The sequence below is a fragment of the Bos grunniens genome, chromosome 13, assembly GCF_055505025.1.
Source record: "Bos grunniens cultivar Pamir isolate PY7600 chromosome 13, Bosgru_T2T1.0, whole genome shotgun sequence".
Taxonomy (NCBI): Eukaryota; Metazoa; Chordata; class Mammalia; order Artiodactyla; family Bovidae; genus Bos; species Bos grunniens.
Genome location: NC_141177.1, coordinates 30,005,010 through 30,031,539, shown reverse-complemented (window position 1 = coordinate 30,031,539; position 26,530 = coordinate 30,005,010). Strand labels below are relative to the sequence as shown.

Sequence of the window (26,530 nt, the reverse complement as noted above, 5' to 3'; positions counted from 1 at the left end):
TTACTCCAGGTATCTCTTGACTTCCTACTTTTGCATTCCAGTCTCCCATGATGACAAGGACATCTTTTGGGGTGTTAGTTCTAGAAAGTCTTGTATTCAGACCTTAGTGGCTTTGTATTCAGACCTTTAGCATTAGTGTTTGGGACATAGACTTGGATTACTGTGATATTGAATGGCTTGCCTTGAGAATGAACAGAGATCATTCTGTCATTTTTGAGATTGCACCCAAGTACTGCATTTTGGCCTCTTTTGTTTACTCTAAGGGCTACTCCATTTCTTCTAAGATATTCTTGCCCACAGTAGTAGATATAATGATCATCTGAATTAGATTCACCTATTCCAGTCCATTTTAGTTCACTGGTTCCTCAAATGTCAATGTTCACTCTTGCCATCTCCTGTATGACCACTTCCAATTTACCTTGATTTGTGGACCTAACATACCAGGTTCCTATGCAATATTGTTCTTTATAGCATCAGACTTTACTTCCATCACCAGTCACATCCACAACTGTTCATTGTTTTTGCTTTGGCTCTGTCTTTTCTTTCTGGAGTTATTTCCCCACTCTTCCCCAGTAGCAATATTGGGCACCTACCAACTGGGGGAGTTCAGCTTTCAGTGTCATATCTTTTTGCCTTTTCATACTGTTCATGAAGTTCTCAAGGGACGAATACTGAAGTGGTTTGTCATTCCCTTCTCCAGTGGACCACATTTTGTCAGAACTCTCCACCATGACCCATCCACCTTGGATGGCCCTACATGGCATGGCTCATAGTTCACTGAGTTAGACAAAGCTATGGTCCATGTGATCAGTTTGATTAGTTTTCTGTGATTGCGGTTTTCATTCTGTCTGCCCTCTGAAGGATAAAGATAAGAACCTTATGGAAGCTTCCTGATGGGAGAACTGACTGTGGGGAAAAACTGGGTCTTGTTCTGATGGGTGGGGCCACGCTCAGTAAATCTTTAGTCCAATTTTCTGTTGTTGTGCCCTCCCTGTTATTTGACCTGAGACCAAACTATGGTGGGAGTAATGAAGATAATGGTGACCTGCTTCAAAAGGTCTTTTGCAGGCACTGTTGTATTCAGTGCCCCTGACGCTGCAGCAGGCCACTGTCAACTCACACCTCTGCTGGAAACTCTTCTACACTCACAGGCAAGTCTGGATCAGTCTCTTGTGGGGTCACTGCTCCTTTCTCCTGGGTTCTGGTGCATGCAAGGTTTAGTTTGTGCCAAGAGTCTGTTTCCCCAGTCCTGTGGAAGTTCTGTAATCAAATCCTGCTGGCCTCCAAAGTCAAATTCCCTGGGGATTCTCTGTCCCTTTGCCAGATCCCCAGGTTGGGGAATCTGTTGTGGGTCCTAGAACTTAACAGTGTGAGAATTTACTTGGCATAATTGTTCTGCAGTTTGTGGGTCATCTGCTCAGTGGCTCTATGGTGGGGTTAAGGGTAGTATAGTCACTTAAACAATATTCATCCTTCCAATCTGAGAATGTGGTATATCTTTCCTTATGTGAAGAACCAGAGATCAAATTGCTAGCATTCATTGAATCATAGAGAAAGCAAGGAAATTCCAGAAAAACATCTACTTCTGTTTCATCAACTAGCCTAAAGCCATTGACTGTGTGGATCACAACAAACTGTGGAAAATTCTTAAAGGGATGGGAATACCATACACCTTAATTGTCCTCTGAGAAACCTGTATGTGTCTCCAGAAGCAACAGTTAGAACTGAACATGGAACAACAGACTGATTCCAAATTGGGAAAGGAGTACGTCAAGGCTGTATATTGTCACCCTGCTCATTTAACTTGTATGCAGAGTACATCATGTGAAATTCTGGGCTGGATGAATCACAAGCTGGAATCAAGACTGTTGGGAGAAATATCAACAGCCTCAGATATGCAGATAATAGCACTCTAATGGCAGAAAGTGAAAAGGAAGTAAAGAGCCTCTTGATGAGGGTAAAAGAGGAGAGTGAAAAAGCTGACTTGAAACTCTAAATTCAAAAAACTAAGATCATGACATCTGATCCCATCACTTCAGGACAAACACAATGGGAGAAAGGTGGAAGCAGTGATAGATTTTATTTTCTTGGGCTCCAAAGTCACCATGGATGGTGACAGCAACCATGACATTAAAATATGCTCTTTGGAAGAAAAGACAGCATATTAAAAACCAAAAGCATCATTTTGCTGACAAAGATCTGTATAGTCAAAGCTGTGACTTTTCCATTAGTCATGCACAGATGTGAGAGTTGGACCATAAAGAAGGCTGAGCACTGAAGAACTGATGCTCTGAATTGTGGTCCTAGAGAAGACTCTTGAGAGTCCCTTGGACTGCAAGGAGATCAAAGCAGTCAATCCTAAAGGAAATCAACTCTGAATATTCATTAAAAGGACTGATGCTGAAGCTGAAACTCCAGTCCTAGATCCTGATGCTGGGAAAGATTGAAGGCAAAAGAAGAAGGGGGCAGCAGAAGATGAGATAGTTAGCATCACTGACTCAATGGACATGAATTTGAGAAAACTCTGGGAGATAGTGAAAGGGGAGCTTGGCATGCTGCAGTCTGTGGGTTTGCAAAGAATTGGACACAAATTAGCATCTCAATGACATGTGCCTTCTTTGGTTTCTTTCAACAGCATCTTATAGTTTTCAGAGTACATGTCTTATATCTCCTTAAGAATGTTGATTTTTTGGTATTGTATTTTTTCTGATGTGATGGTAAATGGGATGGTTTCTTTCATTTTTCTTTCTGATCTTTTGTTGTTGTATAGAAATGTAACAGATTTCTATGTATTAATTTTATATCCTGCAACTTTACCAAATCCATTGATGAATTCTATTAGTTTTCTGGTGGCATCTTTTTGTTCATTTGTTTGTTGTTTTTTCACTTTAATGAAGAGAATTTATTACAGTGAGTTCATTAAAGAGTTATTGAAGGATAAAATGCAAACAAACAAAGCAGTAATATGTTGATCATGAGTGAGTAAAGAAGCTAGTACACCAAGGGCTTGAGAAGTATAAATGGAACAGCTGAGCATTTAGGGCAAAGAGAATTTTACTGACCAGTATTGAGTCAGATGAGTATGGAGTAAGATGAACAGAAGACAGAAAATAGAGCAGTGATTTCACCCCAAAAGCAAAGTATGCAAGTGTGAGTTTGGATCAGAAACAATATTTTAATAGGCTAAGCTCTATAGTGAGGAGAGACTATATGTGAGGAATAATTATCAGAAATAATGGGGAAAACAAGTTGCCTATAGCTACAGTAGGCTTTTCATATCTTTACACCTCTGATCTCTTTAGGTTCTTCGGCATTTGCCCTTGATCACTTAGGGATCATGGCATACACACAGGTCACCTTTGAATGAAAGATCTGACTTAGATCAGAAGTTCTCAACCTTGTAGAGGTAGAAGCAACCTAAGTACTTTTAAAATCCTCATGCTCAGTATATATCCAAGTCTAATTAAATTGGAATCTTTGGTGGTGAGACTCAGTGGTCTATAAACTTTTTTTATATAAACTTTTTAAAATTTATTTATTTATTTTAATTGGAGGCTGATTACTTTACAATATTGTAGTGGTTTTTGCCATACATTGACATGAATCAGCCATGGGTGTACATGTGTCCCCAGTCCTGTACCCCCCTCCCACCTCCCTCCCCATCCCATCCCTCAGGGTTGTCCCAGTGCACTGGCTTTGAGTGCCCTGTTTCATGCATCAACCTTGGACTGGTCATCTATTTCACATATGGTAATATACATGTTTCAATGCTGTTCTCCCAAATCATCCCACCCTCACCTTCTCCCACAGAGTACAAAAGTCTGTTCTTTATATCTGTGTCTCTTTTGCTATCTCACGTATAGGGTCATCATTACCATCTTTCTAAACTCCATATATATATGCTAATATACTATATTGGTGTTTTTCTTTCTGACTTACTTCACTCTGTATAATAGACTCCAGTTTCATCCTCTGGTGGCATCTTTGCTGCTGCTGCTACTGCTGCTAAGTCGCTTCAGTCGTGTCCGACTTTGTGCGATCCCTTTCCTTCTGCCATTTCCTTCTCCTTTTCCATCTTTAGGATTTCCTAGGTACAATATCGTTTTTGTACTTTGTGATGTGCAGGTCTTTCATTTCCATTATGAAATTGACTCCTAGGTACTTTATACTTAGCTAATATGTAGCTATTATAAGTTCTTTTTTGGATTCATTGTCACTAGTATGTAGAAATGGAGAAGGCAATGGCACCCCACTCCAGTACTCTTGCCTGGAAAATCCCATGGACTGAGGAGCCTGGTAGGCTGCAGTCCATGGGGTTGCTAGGAGTCGGACACTACTGAGCGACTTCACTTTCACTTTTCACTTTCATGCATTGGAGAAGGAAATGGCAGCCCACTTCAATGTTCTTGCCAGGAGAATCCCAGGGACGGGGAAGCCTGGTGGGCTGCCGTCTGTGGGGTCGCACAGAGTTGGACACTACTGAAGTGACTTAGCAGTAGCAGTATGTAGGAAAAAAAACTGATTTTTGTGTGTTGACTTTGTATTTCCAAACTTTGCCGAATTTACTTGCTAGATTTACCAGTTTTTAATGTCGGAATCTTTAGAATTGCTACATGGAAATCATGTCACACACAAACAAGATCATTTCACTTCTTTCCATTTTGAATACATTTTATTCATATTACTTAATTAATTGCTTTTCTCTGAATTTCCAGTATTGTGTTGACTAGAAGTGGCAAAAATGCGCATGCCTTGTTCCTGACTTTAGGGGGAAAGCTTTCAGAATTTCACCATAAATGAGGCTGTTAATGTGGGTTTTTCATATACAACTTCATTTATTGGGCAATTTTCCATCTATTCCTAGTTTATTGATTTCTTATCACAAAAAATGTTAACTTTTTTTAAGTGCTTTTTCAGCATCAATTTTTTTCTCTTTATTCTATTAAAGTGGCAAAATATATGGTTTGATTTTCATATTGCTGTTTAGTTGCCACGTCATGCCTGATTCTTTGTGACCCCATGGACTGCAACACACCAGTGCATATATTTTCATATGCTGAACCATTTTTATATTCCAGCAATATATCCCAGTTTGTCCTGGTGCATAATTCTTTTAATATGTTATTGAATTGGATTTTCTAACATTTTATTGAGGATTGCTGCATCAACAGTCATGTGAGTTATTGGTCTGTGTCCATTCTTCTATCAATAGAGATTTACATTACTTCCACGTCTTGGCTATTGTGGATAGTGCTACTATGAACACTGCAGCACATATATCCTTTTGGATCATGTTTTTCTGCAGATTTATGCCCAGAAGTGGATCATATGATAGCTCTATTTTTAGTTTTCCAAGGAACTTTCATACTATTCTCCACAGTGGCTGTACCAGTTTACATTCCCACCAGCAGTGTAGGAGGTTCCCTTCTCTCCACACCCTCTCCAGCATTTATTGTTTGTGGATTTTTTGATGATGACCATTCGAACTGATATGAGGTGATATCTCATTGTAGTTTTGATTTGCATTTCTCTAGCAATGTTGAGCAGCTTTTTATGTGCTTTTTGGTCATCTGTATGTCTTCTTTGGAGAAATGTCTATTTAGGTTTTTTCTCCATTTTTTGTTTGGGTTGTTTGTTTGTTTTGGTTACTGAACTGTATGACCTGTCTGTAAATTTTGGATTCTAATCCTTTTTTGGTCACATTATGTGCAATTATTTTCTTCCAAAATGTGGTTATCTTTTCATTTTGTTTATTGTTTCTTTGCTGCACAAAAGCTTTTGAGAGTGATTATGTCTAATTTGTTTATCTTTGTTTTTACTTCTTGGAGATGGATGGGAAAAGATATTGATGCTTTTAATTCAAGGAATGTTTTGTCTTTATTTTGCTGTGTTTTATTGTGTCTGGTATTAAATTTATGTCTTTAAACTAGTTTGAGTTTATTTTTGTTTATGGTATTAGAGAATGTTCTAATTTCATTTTTTTTAACATGTAGCTATCCTGTTTTCCCTGCACCATTTACTGAAGAGACTGTCTATCCTCCACTGTACAGTCTTAGTACATATATGCAATGGATCATTACTCATTCATTAAAAAGAATGAAATAATGCCATTTGAAGCAATATGAGTGGCCCAAGAAATTGTCATACTGAGTGAAGTGAGTCAGAGAGAGAAAGAGAAATATAAGATAACACTAATGTATGGGATAAAATATGAGACAAATGAACTTATTTACAAAACATAAACCTTATGTTTCTTTCAGACTTAGAGAATAAATTTATGGTTATGAGGGCAGAAGGGTTAGGGAGAGGGATAGATAGGGAGCTTGGGACTGACATATACAGACTGTTGTGTCTAAAATGGATAACTAATGAAGAACTACTGTATAGCATATGAAAATCTGCTCAATATTATGTAGCAGCCTAAATGAGAAAAGAATTTGAAAAAGGGAGATATTGGTCTGTACTTTCTTGTTATGCCTTTATGTCACTGTGATATCTGGAAAATGCCAATAGAACTCTGAAAAAGTTGAGAACTCCTCCCACCTCTTAAGACTTTTTTGAAGAGTTTGAAGAATACTGTTAGTTTTCTTTAAAAGTTTGGAAGCATTCACTGGAGAAGACAAGTAATTTGGGGCCTTTCTTTGTTGGGAGGTTTTTTTTTTTTATTAATTGAATCTGATTGCTAGTTACAGGTCTACTCTAATTTTTTATTTCTTCATAATTCAGCTTCAGTATTGTGTCCTTACAAGAATTTGTCCAATTTATCTATGTTATCCAATTTTTTGGTGTTTAATCATTCATAGAACTGTTTTAAAATCCCTTTTATTTCTTTGACATTATTAGTATGTTTTTTATTTCTGATTTTAATTATTTGGGTTGCCACACTCTGCTTTTTTCCCTTAGGCAATCTAGCTAAATTTGCTTAATTCTGTTGATCTTTCTGAAGAACCCCTCTTGGCTTGTGGATTTTCTCTGCTATACTATTCACATTTTACTTTTCTCTTCAATAATCTCAGCTATTTTCTTTCATTTGCAAACTTTCAGTTTAGGGTTTATTTTCCTCTTCTTTCTCTAGTTTCTTGCAATGTAAAGTTCTTCAATGCCTGCATTTTCAGCTATAAATTTCCCATTAGGGCTGCTTTCTGTGCATCTCATATGTATTCATAGTATGTATTTGTTTTCATTTGTCTCCAAGTGTTTTTTAATTTCTCTTGTGATTTCTTCCTTGACATGTTGATTTTTGAAGAGAATGTTGTTTGATTTCTATGTGCCTGTGACTATTTTATTTCCTCTTCTGTCACTGACCTAGTTTAATTTTACACAGTTTGAAGAGCATTTCTTTCAATTTCAATAAGTTGCCTTGTCATTCTTCGTGTGTGACAATGACACATATATAGATTTTTTGTTATGGCAACTGGTTTATGTAACTTGAGACACAAAATAGCCCCCTGACATAAGAGGAACATCAAAATTGCTGAGTGCTAGGATGTGAAGCTCACCTCCTCCCACAAATACATCAAAAACACATCTACATGTGGAATGATTCTCACAGAATGTCTACTGAATGCTGGCAGAGGATCTCAGACATCTGAAAGGGCAATAAAATCTCTTTGTATCTGGGTAAGACAAAAGAGAAGAAAAGAAGAAAGAAAGGAATCAGGATGGGACCTGTACACTTGGGAGGGAGCTATGAAAGAGGAAAGTTTCCTGTAACCTGGGAAGTACCCCCAATGGCAAGGAGATCAGCTGGGATATGGGGAACCTCAGAGCCTTGAAGGAGAGTGTAGCAACCAGTTTGCAGCAGCTAGAACATTGAGAGATACGCACAGATGGTCACTGCAACTGCCCTACGCTTCCCAGCCTGTTTGTCTGCTGGTAAGGACGGGGCAGGGTTTGAAGCTCACCCCCACTTTGGAACAGTTGTTTTGCCCCTGTCAATCCCGGACTCCAGGTGGAGTCATGAGCTGCTTCTACTCCCATCGAGTGCTCTGGGGGCACGCGTGAGCCACCACTGCCACCAAGAACTCCAAACTGGGTATCAGACACCACATGGGCACACCCCCATAAGGGAATAATAGCCAGCTCATGCTGAGGAAAGAGGTGACAGGTATATGTACTAAAAACAGCCCTTGCACCAGAAATATTAAACCCACACAATCTACACATGGATGTTCCCATGTATAAACAGCCCTCCAAGACCACAGGAGATAATTGTTTCTCCTAAACTTCCAGAATAAGAGAAATATAAGTAAAATGAAGAAGCAGAGGAACCATGCCCAGTTAAAAGACAAGACCAAGAAAATTCACCTGAGAAAGAAAATGAAATAGACCTCTTTAGTCTAATAGACAATAATTTCAAAAAGAAGATACTGAAAATGCTGAAGAAAACAAGAGAGAACTCAAATAAACAAAATAAGAAATGAAAAAGGAGACATAAGACCAGTATTACACAAGTATAAGAAAAAATAAGGAAATCTATGAACAGTTAAATTTGAACAAATTCAACAACCTAAAAGAAATGGAAGTTTCTAGAAAAATGCAGTCGACAAGCTGCATATTGTGGCCAAAGAGAGATAGAGAGACAGGTGTACCTATGTATGAGACAGAAACAGATTCACGGACAAAGAGAACGGAGTTTGAGTTGTCCAGGTAGGTGGGGTAGGGGTTAGGTAAGCTATTATATATGGAAAGGATAAAAAACAAGATCCTGCTGTACAGCACAGAGAAGTATATTCAGTATCACGTGATAAAAATAACAGAAGAGAATATATTAAAAATGTGTATGTATAACTGAGTCACTTTCTATACTGCAAAATTAACACAGCATGGTAAATCAATACACTTCGATTAAAGCAAGTTATAAATCAAGTAAACAAAACATAGACCACCAAAGAGCTCTATGTCCTAATACTCACCAGTGAATGTTTTACTTTACATGGCAAAAAAATTTTGTAAAAGCGATTAAGAATCTTGCTATGGGAAGAATATTCTTAATTATCAATGTAAGCCTAGTATAATCTTATAAGAAGGAGGCAGGAAAGCCAAAGTTAAAGGACAAGTGACAATGGAAGCACAATTGGAGCCATAAGAAGATAGAAACCTTGAGAAAAAGAATGTAGATAGTCTCAAGAATTTGGAGAGGCAATGATCAGAGCCTCTAGATGGAATGTAGCCCAGTTGACTCCTTGATTTTAGTCCAGTAATTCTGTTTTTGGTCCCTTCATATCCAGAATCAAAAGACAGTAAAACTGTCATTTTTAGTCACTAAATTTTCTATAATTTATTACAGCTGCCTTAGGTAACTAATATAACATGACTGTGTCATGGGAAAAAAATCCCAAGGAGTTGAAACAAAGTTTTACTTTCTTCATAAGCTAAGCATTCATTGTATGTTGGGAGCTCTGAACATCACTGCCACTCAAGTATCCAGGCTGTCGGAGCAATTTTATCATAAGTATGTGGATCTCTGGGAAGGAGAGAAGCTGGCCCATAAAGGTACTTGCAGTTTAATGAATAACATACAAAATACATGCATCACTTCTCCTCACAACTCGGTGATCTAAGAGGTCACGTGGTCCCACCTAATGCAAAGGACAGAATGCAGCACTCCCTGAAGGCACAGTGAACACCCAGGAATATTGGGTCAATCATGACACTTTCAGAGAGGGCTCAAGTATTCAGTCCCAGTCTCTGCCACATCACTGACCTCTGTGCCTCGGTTCCCCTCTTGGATTAGTGTCTTACATTACAGGCTCATTGTGCAAGCTTCATGCAATGTACATGCAGTGTGCTGAGTTTAAGGCCCATTCATGGTGCATTCAGACAATGAAAGCTATTATTGATCGTTGATATACATTTGAGAGAACCTACAGGATCACATGAGGATGAATAAATAACTGCTTTGTGTTTTCCTCCAGGAGTGGCAGGTGAGGGGGAGCTGCAGGTGATTCAGCCTGAGAGGTCAGTGTCAGTTGCAGCAGGAGAGACGGCCACTCTGCACTGCACCGTGACCTCCCTGAGCCCTGTGGGGCCCATCAAGTGGTTCAGGGGAACTGGGCCAGGTCGGGAGTTAATCTACAGTCAAAAAGAAGTCCCCTTCCCCAGAGTAACAAATGTTGCAGATTACACAAAGAGAAACAACATGGACTTTTCCATCCGCATCAGTAACATCACCCCAGCAGACACTGGTGTCTACTACTGTGTGAAGTTCCGGAAAGGAGAACGTGGTGACGTGGAGTTTAAGTCTGGACCAGGCACTCATCTCACTGTGAGTGGTGAGTATGGCCAGGGTGTCCTTCGTCTCCCAGTCTCTGACAAGTCAACAAGAATGCCCTTCACTCTTTGAGCAAAAAAAGGTATCCGGTACAACAGTGATCTGGACATGAACTGATTTTACTCCCTTCTACAAATCAGAGTATTTGAGGCCATGACGGTTGTGCTATTTGCTCCAGGCCCCACAGCTGGTAAATGTGGGAGAAGTCTGGATCCCCCATCTACCTGGTTCCACAGTCCTTGTCTTTTCCATCACATTCAGTCCTTTGATTCCAGGGATAAAAGGAATGAAAGTCTGAGTGACTTGCTCCTTGACAGGCCAAGCCTCACTTCTTATCTCTGGAGAGTGCACCCTCAGTGTGGCTGAGTCTTCTCTTTATTCAGCACTTACTGAGCACCTCCTGTGTGCCAGGCCCTGCCCTGGATGCTGTGGAAGCAGCAGTGAACAAAGCAGGCGAGGGCTCCTCTCCCGTGAAGCTTATGTCCTCTTCCTCCCAAAGAGGAGAAGTCCATCCAGGGCAGGGAGGGGTTTCTTTATTTTCTATTCAGACTATCGCACTGAAAAGAGATTCTAAGAGACACAGTTTCAGTGTTTATTCTGATGGCCCTGATTGAAGACTATGCCGAGAGGTTCGGTGTTTCCAGAGGATCTGTTGAAAAAATTCTTCGGTCATTCACGCGTTGACTCACATAATCACTGAAGTCTCCCAGCATCTCGGAATGTCCCTCCTCAAGGAAACAATTCTCCATGTGGGTGACTTAGGAGCTGGAGCAGCCCTATAGAGGCAGAAAAGGTGTTTATTTAGATTTTTTCTGACAAAGACCCTGAATCCTGGACTCTCAGAACAGGATGGGTCTCTAGACACCATCCTCCCAAACCCCCATGTATAGATGGTGGCTGAGGCCAGGAGATGACAGCGGTCCAGACCACAGTCACATAGACAACGAGAGGATCCATTAAGAACCCAAACTGATTCCAAGCCAGTCTCTTTCCTGCACCAGCATTGGAACTCCTTTCATGAAAGAGACTTGCACACACAAGTTGCAGAATAAAAGTTCCTTGAGTTAACCATGAAACAGGCTCTTTTCATTGCTTTCCCAAAGGTCCAGAAGGTCCCTCACATTCAGACCCTGAGCCTGAGGTGACTGGAAAACTGTCCATACTTTCACCCGCATGATCCCAAATCCCTCATTCCGTATCAGCACCTAGAGCTGCCCTGTTTTTCAACAGCTACTTAACACTCAGCATATGGCAACACCATCATTCATCTTCGAGTCTTCTGTTGATGGACATTAAGTTGTTCCTAACCTTGGGCTACTGAAACAGTGCTGAAGGGATAACTTTCCACGTGTCACTCTCCTCAGAGAAGAAATATCCACTGGAAATGGCATTGCTAGTTTAGACAGTATAAGGATTTTAATTTGTGTGACAGTATTGCCAACTTTCCCTTCTAGTCATGGTAGCAAATGAATCTCCCCAAACCTCCAGACATCAGCAGGCCAGGTGGCTTTATCATGATTTTGCAGATATTACTAAACTTCCCAGATGGTGGGTCCCCTGCTCAGTCTCAATACAGCTAGTAAGTGGCTCCCCCACCTCTCAGATCTGCTGGCTCCCAGAGTTGTTCATCCTCTTCTGCAGGCTGCCTGCCAGATGATCCCCTGGATGAGAAAGGAGGGAGGGGAGGGGAGGAGCAGCCTGTCAGATGGTGAATCCTCCTTAGGCATTTACTCATTTTAAACAGTGTTCAGAAGGAAAGGTTGTCTGTTTTCCATTTTACAGATGAGGACCCTGAGGTTCAGAGAGGGGACTTGATTTGTGAATAGCTAAAGGAGCCAAGATTGAACCCTAAACACTCACAGTGTCATGGCCCTGCTCTCTGCACACCCCACTGTGCTTGTCAAAGTACGGAGGAAGCTCCAACTTCATCCTCTTAAAATCTTGCTTTGTCCTCTCCTTTAGAAATAAACACTTTAACAAGTCCTGTAAGAGAGGCAAGTCCAGTTTTACAACCCAGATGAGATAGATCATTCAGTGTTGTGTGATGTGCTAAAATGTTCCTCAATGACAGGGATCAACACTCTTAAAAGCATCAGGAGATTTTTTCCACATTGTTGTGATGTTGCCCCTTTGCTAGGCCTCCTGCGGAGCAGGTCTGGGAAGGGTGGTGTGGACAGAGTCCAGAGGGGCCACTGCGACCCCAGCAGCACCGGGCACGCCCATTCCTGGTTCTGCAGACTGAGGATGAGGAGAGGGAGGTGTTTTCTAGAGGGAGTGGGGCCCCGTGTGAGCAAGAGTTGCTAGTCTAGACTTAGGTGTCAGGAGTCCATGTCTTCCCTGTGGCTTCAAGGTCCCCAGGCCTGGGCCCTCAGAGGCCTCTCCTCCCTGTAGTCTTTCGAAGTCAAGAATCTGAGGGGAAAGGGGAGGGTGGTGGTCAGTCTGGGGGCTCCTGAAGATGGGCACCTGCTCTGCTAATGAACCTGAAGCATGATTCCGGTTCACTTTCATGGAAAGTGAAAGTCGCTCAGCTGTGTCCAACTGTTGCGACCCCATGGACTATACAATCCATGGAATTCTCCAGGCCAGTGGGTAGCCTTCCCCCTCTCCAGGTGATCTTTTCAACCCAGGGATCGAACCCAGGTCTCCCTCATTGCAGGTGGATTCTTTACCAGCGGAGCTACAAGTGAAGCATGGAGGTGACAGGAAATTCTGGGACACAGTGGGGAGTGAGAGGAGACAGTCTCTTCATTTCTCTCAGCGTCAGTTTTCTCTTCGTAGAATAGTGGTCCTCGTGGTCTCCTTTCAGGAGAATTAGAAGTGTTTGAGGTGCTCTGTCTAAATCACCAGCACAGAGTAGGTTCTCCTAATTGAGGTGTTATATCAAAGCTGAGACCCAGTTCCCTGTGCTTGTCCCCGTTCCTCACCTGTAGAAAAAGGATAATCACACAACCTTTGCAGGGTGTCCTGAGGGCACAATGACTTGGTGACCACACCACCCCTCAGAGAGCGATGGTGCTGCCCATCCCAGGAGGGCAGTGCGATCCTGGGAAAGTCTCAGTTTCCCTATCTGTGAAATAGTTGTAATTACATTACCATTCAAGAATCTGTGATGACTGGAGAGGGTCTAGAAAGCCCTGGGCTCAGGGCACTGTGGTTGAGAGCCTGGACCATACCCCTGCCTGGGCCCCCATCGCAGCTCTGCCCCGTCCCGGCTCTGGGACCTCTGATGAGTCCTTCCCCACACTGCATCAGAGTCCTTGTCCCTCAGTGACAGCCCCATCCTAACAGAGTAGCTGCAGGGATTGAATGAGGGACGCATGTCAAGTGATTAGAGCAGAGCCTGGCATGTCTTCCACCAACATGAGCTCTGACATGCCAAAACCAGAGGATGTTCTATGGGCCACTTTCCCTCTCAGACTAAGTACAACTAGGGTTGGTGTGGAACCAGGTGCCTTTCAACTTCAACCATTCATGGCATCACTGGGAAATGGTGAAAAGATCTCCAGACCCTAGAAATTCTGATTTGAGTGCACAGACATGGCCTAAGCAGCTGAGTGTCTTAATTCCTGCAGAGGATGCTGGTGCCCAGTCAGGGCACAGGAGCCCAGAGCTACGTGTTTTCTGGGGTCACAGAGGGAGAGCTGCAGTATTTCCCTGATGGACATGGACCCTTCTAGTGCCTGGATTGAAAGAACAGCTGTCCCGGGGTGGGTGCTTCAGAATAGGCTGTGATGTTGACAGATCTTAGGAGGCCCAAGAAAATCAGCCCAAGTGGAGTGACAGGAACAAATCCCACCTCCAACCAAGCTCTCCTGATCTGAGAGGATATTCTTCCCCACTCAGATCACCCTGTGCAGACCTGAGCTTCATCCCTGGGGAAACCTTCCCGACTTTAAACACAGGAGTCTAAACAGGTGCTGGAATCCCTGCAAACACTCTGCTCAGCCAGGAGCCCTCCTGCCTCAAACACCAGAGAGGATCTGATGAAATCCATCCTCCTTCCTTTCAACTTGCTTGCAGATTCTGTAATGAGTTGATCTGCAGGAAAAGTGCCTGTGGTCTCTTATGTGTTTTGAAAGCCAATTTCCCAAACTTACCTCTTGAGGGGATTATGTTTTTTAAAGGGGTCAGACTCATAATTTGGTGTTCCTACTATTTCTTTTCATGTTGATTTTTGCAAGGCAGCTGTAGGGAGCAAGACTTGAGACTCTCTTTGGTGCTTCTATTGTGCTTTTGTTTTGCTTTCTTTTGCCTAAAAATGTAGTTTCAGAACTAGAACTATCAGATCATAGGATAACAATCACAGGTGTTACTAATTAAGCCTACTGTATGCTAGGCTCTATATCTTACATACATCCTCACTCATCTTACAGATGGTGTTTGTACCCACTTTGTCCAGGAACAGTGAGGCTCCAGGATAAAAAAACAACGACACTAAAATCAGTATGTCCTGTGTACAGTGAGGTGAGCTCTGACCTTACCTGCTGGGTGCCCTAAGCCAGCTGCATCCTTCCTGAGCCTCATCCCACATATAGGGCCACTCTCAGGCCCCTCCTCAGGGCTGGTGGGAAGATTAGAGAGCTGAGGGTGGTCAAGAGTTCAGCCCATCTTTAAGCTCTGAACAACTCTGGACAAGTGGCATCTGATCACAGTACTTTAAGGGGCATCCATGATGCTGGTGTTTGTTGGATTTGACATATTAAGGTAACTCCTAACTATGTCCTCAAATGTTTGAGTTTTAGGAAGCAAGTTAGATGTTTAGAAATGAAAATGTTTGTTACATTTGCTGTCTGACAACATATAAGGGGATGTTGCATAATAATGAACAATTAGAGACACCCTACAGCACCTATCAACAGAGAAACCACCCTCACATTTGATTTGCTGATTTGTGTATATACAGATTTAATAACAGTTTAAAAATTAACCAGGCTTCCCTGGATGCTCAGACAGTAAAGAATTTGCCTGCAGTGCAGGAGACTGGGCTTCCATCCCTGGGTCAGGAAGATCCCCTGCAAAGGAAATGGCTACCTACTCCAGTATTCTTGCCTGGAGAATTACATGGACAGAGGAGCCGGGCAGGCTACAGTCCATGGGGTCATAAAGAATCAGAGACAACTGAGCAACTAACACACACACATATATGAGAAATTAACCACCACTGGTTTCTCAGCACTCAGTAATCTTTCTTTGCAATCCAGTACTAACCCAACATAAAAATCGAGACTCAGAAAAAACACCTTTTTGCACCATTCCTTTGAAATTCAGGGATTTATACATTGGTCCTATTGGAATATTCATGGAAAGAAAGACAACTGTGAAGGAAACTCATAAATTCCTGAGAGGAGATTTCTGCATATAAATACATTCTGGGTTAAACAGAGGTCTGTGTTTCTTTAGTTTTGTGAAGCACCTGACATTTTTCTCCCTGAAAAAAAATGCTTCCAGTGCATTTAACCTTCTCTGCAACCATGAATTTAAAAATAATGTATTTGCAATTTCTTAACATTGTCACGAGTTTTTTGTAATGATGATAATCACAATCATGTTCTTCATTTATAAATGTTTCTTTTGTAGCCAAGCCCTCTCCTCCGGTGGTATCCGGCCCTGCAGTGAGGGCTACACCTGAGCAGACAGTGAGCTTCACCTGCACATCCCACGGCTTCTCCCCCAGAAACATCTCCCTGAAATGGTTCAAAAATGGCAATGAGCTCTCAGCCTCCCAAACCAGTGTGGACCCAGAGGACGACAACGTTTCCTACAGTATCAACAGCACAACCAAGGTGCTGCTGGCCACGGGAGACATTCACTCCCAGGTCATCTGTGAGGTGGCCCATGTCACCCTGCAGGGGGGCCCTCCTCTCCGTGGGACTGCCAACTTGTCCGAGACCATCCGAGGTAGATGTCCCTTATGTCAGCCCAAGCCCACGCCTGCCTCCCAAGACCCCAGCCTACTCCTCCTTCCCCCCAGTCTGCTCCTCCTCCCTGCCTTTTGCTTCAGGCCTTGAATTGCCTGAAATCTACTTCCTGACAGTCCTGTCCAATCTAGCCCTTCTAGAAAGGTCTCCTAGAAGAGGTGGTCACTCTATTTTAATGAAAGTGCCAAATGTACAACTGCCATGTGCCAAGCACTATGATAAGTAGTTTTCTTTATTAATGAAAGTGAAAATGAAGTCACTCAGTTGTGTCCGATTCTTTGCAACCCCATGGACTGTAGCCTACCAGGCTCCTCCGTCTATGGAATTTTCCAGGCAAGAGTACTGGAGTAGGTAGCCATTTCCTTCTCCAGGGGATCTTCCTGACCCAGGGATCGAACCCAGGTCTCCTGCATTGCAACCAGACACTTTACCATCTGAGTATCTCCAATTACTGAGCACCTATGCTAAGCCCAGGACCCTATGTGCTTGGTGATTTCGTTTATTTTGCTGCAGTCTTATATTCCAACTGCATGCCAGAGGCTGAGCTTGTTGATTTCACACATTATAACCCTAATAGGAGGTCCCTGTCCTTGAGCAGTGTACTTTCACTGTATTCAGTGACTTCATTCATATGCAAATAGACCCTCAGTGTTTGAGCACCTACTGCATGCCTGGCTCTGTCCTGGGTGACCCCTGCTGTGCTGGGAGCTGTTCTCCAGCCCCTCTCCCATGGTGATGTGTGTTATAAGGTCAGAGCTTCTTCCTGTGCTGTTTCAGTTCCACCCACCCTGGAGCTTACTGCATACCCCACAACGGACAACCAGGTGAACGTCACCTGCCAGGTGAACAAGTTCTACCCCCGGCACCTACAGCTGACCTGGCTGGAGAACGGAAACATGTTCCGAACAGAAGCAGCCTCAGTCCTCGTAGAGAACAAGGACGGGACCTTTAACCAGACGAGCTGGCTCCTGGTGAACTCCTTTGCCCACAGGGATGCTGTGGTGCTCACCTGCCAGGTGGAGCACGACGGGCAGCCGGCGGTCTCCAGAAACCATACCCTGGAGGTCTCTGCTCCCCAGAAGGATCAGGGCACCCATGAACTTCCTGGTGAGGCTTCCATTACATCTCACAGGGCTTTTCAAATTTTATCTTTTTTACTTATTAAGAATAGTAATTCAAGTTTATTATAAAAGAGTGTAAAAGTCTATAAATAAAAAGTAGAATTTTGAAGTGAGCGCCTCTCCCCCAGATTTCATACTCCAACAGTCACAATTTAAAACAGGTTGGTACATTGTTTATATGACTTTTGACATAAATATAATTAAAGAATGAAATAAGATATGGAAGGAGATCATCTCATTCATACTGTCCTGCTTCTCGCTTTCTTCAGCTATTAGTAATTATGTTCACCATTCCATGTTCGCCCACTTCCCTCCTCCCTGTCCTTTCTAACCTCTGCCTAGTCTGTCTCCCGCCTAGACTTTCCATCCACATCAGGAACATCATCCCAGTAGACGTCGGCATCTACTACTCTGTGAAATTCTGGAAGAGGAGCCCTGAGGACACGAAGTTTGAGTCTGGTTTTGGCACACAGTTGACCGTGAGTGGTCATTGCGCAGGGCTCCTTTGTCCTTTGGTTTCTGACAGTGGACCAGCAGTGATCACAGTCACTCACTGCACGTTTACTAAATGTAGCTCTCAGTTCATTTCCTGCTTTAGCCACCCAAAGCGTTTGGACTTTACAGAAGGGACTCATGGAGAAGTAGGGAGGGGGTGATGTTGTTGAAAATGTGTCACTTTTAGTCCAGATGACTGGGCTAAGACAATCAAGGTGAATCTGAGTCTCTGAGGACAGGGACCACCAGTCTATATAATAAATATGTGCTAATTAGAGACAGGTTCCCCCCTCAGCTGGGGCTTGTCTCAAGGACAGTCCCCCTTTCTATCAATAAAACATCTTGTAGGCTTTCAGGTAACATCAAGAGAGGGTCAAGTCAGGTTCCAGGAATTGTTACTCCAGAAGACCTAACAAAGGCCCACTTTTCTTCCGACATACTCTATGGTGTTGTCCTCATCTGCTGGGTCAATACTGGGTCACCGAGTGTCCATGTGCCTGCCTGCTGGAAGGATAAAGAGAGGTAGGGGAGAATAAAAAACTTCCCTTGAATAATAGATATAGAACAGTTTCATAATAACATCCACTTTAACTTAGTCCTGTGTGCACAACCAGTCAATGGTGTCCACAATAGTGTGGTTATCTGGTGAAGTATATTGACTTTCTATAAAAATCATACAAGTGCACACTTAATATAATCAATTCTAATTGACTAACACCATTTCAAATGGAGCATAAATTCAAATTCCAAAATACTATTATTGTTTTCTGTGCACCAAAATTATTTTCATTTGTAAGTTCTTGGCAAAATTTTCCCATGAAACCATCTGGCCTTGAGAATCTTTTGAAAATTAATTTGAATCAAATATTTAAGAGTATTCAGATTATTCATTTCATATTGAATGAGCTGAGGTAATTTTTTTTTTTTGAGGTATTTGTTCCATCATCTCTGAGTTGTCAAATGTCTTTCTGTACAGTTGTTCATGACATTTTTTTTATCCTTTTGTCTCCAGTATCTGTAGTGACATCCTTGGTTTCATCCTAATACTGGAAATGTGCCATTACTCCTTTTTTATTTGTCAGTTGTACTGGAAATTTTTCAATGTTATTGGTCTTTTAAAAAGAACACCCTCTTTCTTCCAGTGATTTTTCTTTATTGCTTCTCTGTTTCCAATTTCATTGGCTTTTCTTTATTTATTATTTTCTTCCTTCCACTTGCCTTGGGTTTATTTTGCTCCTCCTTTTCTCATTTCTTGAGGCAGGAATTTAGGTAATTGGTTTAGACTTCTTTTTTCTAGTGCCACTCCTGAGTCTCCTCTTGTACTGCGGAGTTAGGAGAGTGAGCCTGGATAACTGACTACTGTGTTCTTCCTCCAGATCTCAGATCCCTAGACAGTCTTCCTCCTCTCCCACCTCAGAGTCCTCCTATGCTTGTTTCTTGTGCTCTTTCTAGGGTTCAAGTTGTACTTAACAGGGAGCATAGGAGAGAAAAGCCCATGCCATTTTGTCTGCAGTGGCTTGGAAATGCTTTTAGTCTTCAATCTCCTGATGGGCTCAACCAGGGCTGCTGTAGGGTGCCTGACTCAGCAGGCCTGCTAGTGTGTTTTTTGGGGCATCTAGGTTATCAGGCTGAAGAGAAGGGTAAGATGCTGATGTTACTTTCCTACCGAGACCCAAAACCTACCCTGGGCATCTGAGGACTCCAACCGCTGCAGTGCTGGGTCCAGTCAGTCTGGCGGGAGGATGGACATCTTATTGTTTGTTTTTATGGTATTGGGGTGTTTTACAATAAATTCCTATCCTAATGGACTTCTCTTCCCACAGTGTAGAACAAACCATACAGTAATGGAGTTTTTGGCTGGTTGGCTGGTTGGTTTGATAGAAAAAGGTTCTGAGTCTTCTAATTCTTTGGTTCTCTTTTATCTTTCAGGAACCAGTATCTGAAATCCCTTCTCCCTACCCTTTTCTTTTTCTCTTTACCACTCAATTGCCAAATAGCACTTCTTTTCTCTTTCTGCCTTTTCTACACAGAGGGTATGCATTTTAAATCATGCCTGTCCATAGAGTCAAATCTGTCTTCCTTAAATTATGTTCCTATAGTCACTGTGAGTAATTAATATGTTTAGTGATACAAGATAAATATATTATCATATAGTTGTAGAGGTCAGACATTATAATGGGTGAATAGGCTGTGTTCCTTCTGAAGATTCTAGAGAAGAATCCATTTCCTTGCCTTTTCCAGCTTCCAAGGGTGCCCACACTCCTTGGTAAAGGGCCCCACATTACTCTGACCTCTGCTTCTGATCACATCCGCTTCTCCAAATGACCTGCCTCCAGCTTTTACTTACAAGAATCTTCGTAACTACATTGGCTCTGCTTGGAAAATCTAATTTAGTGTGCCCATCTCAAGATCCTTAACAAATCACTACTGCTAATCCTTCTTGACATGTAAGGTAACATATGCATAGAACCTGGGAATTCTATGCCAATCCTTTAAAATCAGGCTTACCTTGAATCCCTTTCCTATAGTCTGTGCTCTTAGGAAATTTTCCCAATATTTTCAAAGTTTAGATATATTTAATATTGATGATAATAATTCCAAATAACTCTAGGCACCTGTTCTAGCTGCCTTGCCTGTTTCTCCTGCATTTTCCTGATGATTTGCCAAGGATGGAATTACAGCCTAATGAGAGATTGTGCACAAAGATTTGCTGAATTTTTCTTGTCTCACAGTTATTTTCAATCCTGGTATTTTCTTTTCAAATAATAGGACCGTTGAAGCCTGAGAAAAGAAAGAGGAAAAATGAGGGGATTCTGTACCCTAATTTCTGCCTTGAGCCTTAGCTCAGGTTGCAGGTCAAAGCCATAGCATGTTGATGGGCCTAGGCAGCCTCAGATGGAGTAAGTGGAGGCCCCTGGGAATGGCTCCTGTGTGGCGCATCTAACCACTCCCCTTGTCCCCTGATTTCCAGGTCCAGAGCTGTCTTCTCTTTGGGCAGTTGCCTTCCTAGTCCCTAAGGTGCTGCTACTGCTCAGTGTCTCTGTCATCTTTGTCCACAGGAAGTGTCGAGCCTGACTGTAAGTTATGGATGAGGGAGGGACAAAATCTAGAAGACACACGGTCATTAGGGGGGCCACCCACAGGCCACACAGGGGCAGGGCTCACACGCAGTTAAGAGAAGGAGGCACACCTCCCTCGGTACCCTCAGGAGTATCATGTTTCCCTCTAAGAGGTGCCCAGCTCCCAGGAGATGGTGAGGTCCTGGAGGGGGTGGACTGCATCAGGGATTTCGAAGGGTTTCTCCTGGTGTTTCTGTGGAGGAGGTAGGCAGAGTGTGCTGAATGAGGAGCAGCTGAGTGGGTGGCTCCCTTGGAGACCATTTCTAGATCACTGAACTCAGGCGCTCTCTGGGACAACAGGTATCCACACTTAAGGTAATATTGATTAGTCCCAGATCAGCTCCTCTGAAGGCTGCTCCAACTGTGACCTCTGTGTGACAGAGTGGAAGGCCTGAGGAGGGAGTATGAGGACCTGGGGAGGAGGCTGAGGGGTCACAGTCCTAACTCAGGGGCTGTCCATCCCTTCAGGCCTGGCATCCCAGGAAGAGAATACCTGGGCATGTGGGAAGCATGCAGAGAACTTTTCCTGAATGATGAGCAGATAATTAAGTATGAAAATGTTTCCCACAGCTCCTTCCTTCCTCCCTGCTAGGTGTCACCGCCAGCCTCTATTGTCTCCTTCCCTCACTGAGGGCCCAGCCCACAAGAAGGACCCAGCTGAAAGTTTCCACAACTCTGCTCCAAAAGTCTTCTGTCCATGGAGATCTGCCTGCCCACATGTTCATGAAACCCCCAGAGCTGAATCTTCATATGTGATCCTGAGCAGAGATCATGGGGAGTAGCTCTGGAGACTGACTCACAACATCTCCCTTGGACATGAGAATTCAGTTCAGTTCAGTCACTCAGTCATGTCTGACTCTTTGCAACCCCAGGAACTGCAGCACACCAAGCCTCCCTGTCCATCACCAACTCCCAGAGTCGACCCAAACCCACGTCCATTGAGTCGGTGATGCCATCCAACCATCTCATCCTCTGTTGTCCCCTTCTCCTCCTGCCCCCAATCTTTCCCAGCATCAGGGTCTTTTCAGATGAGTCAGCTCTTCCCATCAGGTGGCCAAATATTGGAGTTTCAGCTTCAACATCAGTCCTACCAATGAACACCCAGGACTGATTTCCTTTAGGATGGACTGGTTGGATCTCCTTGAGTCCAACTAATACAGATCATCCATCACCTTGGACTTAGCCATGGACTATACACTGATACCCTGTTGAGAAATTATTCTGTCTTCTGGATTCTTGCCTTCACTTAACTCCCCACCATTGAAGTGCCTCTTTAGTTTTAAACCAAGTGCCATCTTGGTTTTAAGAAAAAATTTTCTCCTTCTCCATTTGTCTAGATAGCCTACTTCTCAAACCCAGAAATTAGTGTTTTGTTCTCTTTCTGCAATGGAAAGAGTAGTTTTCCATCAACTTGAATCTTTCACAATCCTTATGAATTGCTCATGGGAAATATGCTGTGTCCAGAAGCTTTGAATTCATCCTTGATTTCTCTTTCTTTTATGCTGTTGTTGTTGTTCAATCATTCAATCATATCTGACTCTTTCCAAACCCATGGACTGCAGCATGCCAGGCATCCCTGTCCTTCACTGTCTCCCAGAGTTTGCTCAAACTCATGTCCATTGATTTGATGATGTCAACTAACTCATCCTCTGTCACCCCCTTCTCCAGCTGCCCTTAATCTTTTCCAGCATCAGGGTCTTTTCCAATGAGTCAGCTCCCCCCAATAGGTAGTCAAAGTTTTGGAGCTTCAGCAACAGCACAGTCCTTCCAATTAATAATTAGGGTTGATTTCTTTTAGGAATGACTGGTTTGATCTCTTCGCTGTCCAAGGGACTCTCAAGAGTCTTCTCCAGCACCACAGCTCAGAAGCATCAATTCTTCGGCACTAAGCCTTTTTTACGGTCCAGCTCTCACATTGGTACATGACTACTGGAAAAGCCATAGGTTTGACTAGTAGGATCTTTGCTGGAAAAGAGATGTCTCCACTTCTTAATATGCTGTCTAGGTTGGTTATAGCTTTTCTTCCAAGGAGCAAGAATCTTTTAATTTTCTGATTGCAGTCTCTGTCCACATTGATTTTGGAGCCCAAAAAAGTAAAGTCTGTCACTGTTTCCATTTTTATCCCATCTATTTGCCATGCAGTGATGTGACCGGATGCCATGATCTTCGTTTTTTGAATGTTGAGTTTTAAGTCAGAGTTTTCACTTTCCTCTTTCACCTTCATCAGGAGGCTCCTTAGTTCCTCTTTACTTTCTGCCATTAGGGTGATGTCATCTGCATATCTAAGGTTGTTGATATTTCTCTTGGCAATATCTTGATTCCAGCTAGTGCTTCAGCCATTTCACATGATTTTTCTCTGCATATAAGTTAAATAAGCAAGGTGACAATATACAGCTTTAATGTACTCCTTTCCCAGTTTGGAACCAGTCTGTTGTTCCATGTCCAGTTCTAACTGTTGCTTCTTGACCTGCATACAGATTTCTCAGGAGGTAGGTAATATGGTCTGATATTTACATCTCGTTAAGAATTTTCCACAGTTTATAACTCATTTTTCAATTCTGCCTTCAAAACGGTAAAGTCCAGTGGTGAGATAGTAAACCTTTAACAACTGATTCTTTTTTTAAATTAATTAATATATTTTAATAGGAGGCTAATTACTTTACAATATTGTAGTGTTTTTTGCCATACATTGACATGAATCAGCCATGGGTGTACATGTGTTCCCCATCCTGAACCCCCTCCCACCTCCCTCCCCATCCCATCCCTCAGGGTCATCCCAGTGCTCCAGCCCTGAGCACCCTGTCTCATGCATCGAATCTGGACTGGCGATCTATTTCACATATGATAATATACATGTTTCAATGCTATTCTCTCAAATCATCCCACCCAACAACTGACTCCAAAAAAAGAAAGAAAAGCCTGATTGGTAATACATGCCAATTCTTTCTGTAAATACCCCCAATGTGGTCAATTTTAGGTTACCATCAGTTTAACAACTTGCTTGCAAAATTCCTCAAAATATCAATTCTCATGAGCCAGTCCAAGCCTCTTCCAGCACACCACTGAACTCTCCATAATGTGCACATTCTCATCCCACCATCACTCCCTCGTCTCAGCCATCATCATCTCTTCCTGTATCATTGCTATGATCTCTAACTGGCTTTCCTGTTTCAGGCACAGTGAATTTTGGGGAATGTCAGTCAAATCTTACCACTCCTCTGCTCCCCACCCCCACACATATGCACCTCTCTCTCTCTTCTTTCCAACCTCTGCTCAAATTTCACTTTATCCAAGGCACCTTTCATACACTACCCTGTATAAAATGTCAGTGGTTCTCTTACCCTGGCATTCCACGAGCCCTTAACCTGGTTGATTTGTTTCTTAAGTACTTATTGTCTTGATGGTCTGTACAGAAGTTGGAAAAGAATTTCTAAACACAGAATATTTCAGAAAGGAATGAGTTGACTAAGAATAAAGATCAGAGATAATGAGAATACTGGAAGCAAAGGGGCCAACTTCCTGACAGACCACAGAGAGATGACTGTTAAAACAGTGGGCCGGCTCAAGGAGAGCCATGCCTTTCATGGGTCAGTAATCAACTTTTAACAGCCTCAGGGAAAATAAAATTCCTGCTGAAAGGATGGCAGTAGGTGATTGGTTAGGATAGGTATTTTTACCTAATGTGGGGTCAGGGAGAAGGCCAGTTTAGATCAGGAGTGGGGATGGGAGTCAAGGTAAAGGTTGGCAAGAGGGTCAGTCGGTTCTAGAGACGACTTTTATGCTGGGTTCTGCATCTGTGGCATTGGTACAAGACCTCCCACCTGCAATACTGGTATATGGCTCCCTGCATATTACCATCTGACGTACAAAGCGTATGCAGTCCTCACTTTGCATGGTAGAAAAGGACTATAAAAATTACTGAATAAACTGACAGTGAGCTCAGTAATCAATAGGAAAGATAATGTTCATTCTATGATGTTTTAAATTTGTTTCAAAACATTATAAACTCTCTGTCAGCTATTACTACTTGTACTTTGACAAATTAGAAACATTGAGAATTTAAGTAATTTATTAACATTTCTTTGTAAAAACATATAAAAAATGCTAGCACCCTATTTACATTCTTCTTGTATAATTTACAACATTGTTGGTGTTGTTCAGTTGCTATTTGTGTCCAACTCTTTTCAACCCCTTGAACTGCAGCATGCCAGACTTCTCTGTCCTTCACTCTCTCCTGGAGTTTGCTTAAACTCATGTCCACCGAGTTAGTGATGCCATCAAACTATCTCAGTCTTTGTCACCCCCTTCTCATCCTGCCTTCAATCTTTCCCAGCATCAGGGTTTTCAGCATCAGGGTCTCTTCCAATGAGTTGGCTCTTCCCATCATGTGGCCAAAGAATTGGAGCTTCAGCTGCAGCATCAGTCTATCCAAACAATATTCAGGATTTATTTCCTTTAGGATTGACTGGTTTGATCTCCTTGCTGTCCAAGGGACTCTCAAGAGTCTTCTCCAACACCACAGGTTGAAAGCATCAATTCTTTGGGGCTCAGCCTTCTTAATGGTCCAACTCTCACATCTATACATGACTACTGGAAAAACCATAGCTTTGACTATATGGCCTTTGTAGGCAAAGTGATATCTCTGCTTTTTAATACACTGTCTGGGTTTGTCATTGAAAGAAAGTTACGTGGCTCAAAATAGCCTGGAGTTAAAACTCCCCTCCAGGTCCTCCCCACCATTCTATGCAAAACAAAGAACTCTCTCACCCAAAGGGAAAAAAAAAAAACTGGATTTTTTTACTTTTTGAGGTTGATTACACCCAGTTCCCAGGCAGTCCAACCTCTGGCCGATCTCCAGAATTCCTTGCCCCAGCCATTTAAGAGATAACTACTCTAAACAACCTTGGAGAAGAACAGGCCCCCTTCAGACAATAGCTTTCCACATACGTGCCTATATATACTTACTCTTTTCTTGGGTTAGTGCAGCAGCTCACTAATCTGACTGCTGCCCTTTCTCACTTCATTAAGGGTGCTCTGTTCCTGTAAAGTGCCAGTCTCGTTCTTTTTCCAAACCTCGCTTTCTCTAACTCCCTAACAGTCATACCTTTTCTTTCAAGGAGCAAGTGCCTTTTAATTTTGTGGCTATAGTCACTGTCTGCATTGATTTAGGAGCCCAAGAAAATAAAGTCTGTCACTGTTTCCATTTTTCCCCCATCTATTCATCATGAGGTGATGGAACCAGATGCCATGATCTTTGTTTTTTGAATGCTGAATTTCACTTTCCTCTTTCACCTTCATCAAGAGGCTCTTTAGTTCCTCTGCGCATTCTGCCATTAAATTGGTATCATCTGCATATCTGAAGTTGCTGATATTTCCCCTGGCAAACTTGATTCCAGCTTCTAGGTCATCCATCCCAGCATTTCATGCATGTAAGTTAAATTAATAGGGTGACAATACACAACCTTAACGTACTGCCTTCCCAATTTTGAATCAGTCTGTTGTTCCTTGTCCAGTTCTAAATATTGCTTCTTGCCCTACATACAGGATTCTCAGGAGACAGGTAATGTGGTTCAATAGTCCCATCTCTTTAAGAATTTTCCACAG

The 26,530-nt window shown here is 42.5% G+C and overlaps 1 protein-coding gene across 2 annotated transcripts in view; it reads left to right on the top strand.

Annotated features, from left to right (window-relative positions):
• The window catches only part of LOC147360639 (tyrosine-protein phosphatase non-receptor type substrate 1-like), a 29,563-nt gene extending 7,906 nt beyond the window's left edge, over positions 1-21,657 (top strand). The window contains exons 2-6 of one of the 2 annotated variants that reach the window (XM_086333070.1): positions 9,918-10,274; positions 15,851-16,171; positions 16,969-17,298; positions 20,779-20,884; positions 21,519-21,657. In XM_086333070.1, coding sequence (XP_086189196.1) covers positions 9,918-10,274; positions 15,851-16,171; positions 16,969-17,298; positions 20,779-20,882 — 1,112 coding nt within the window. In that variant the 3' untranslated portion in view covers positions 20,883-20,884; positions 21,519-21,657. Of the gene's footprint in view, positions 1-9,917; positions 10,275-15,850; positions 16,172-16,968; positions 17,299-20,778; positions 20,885-21,496 lie in introns of both variants that reach the window. The other variant, XM_086333069.1, reaches the window with a different exon arrangement.
• Positions 21,658-26,530: the final 4,873 nt, after the last annotated feature.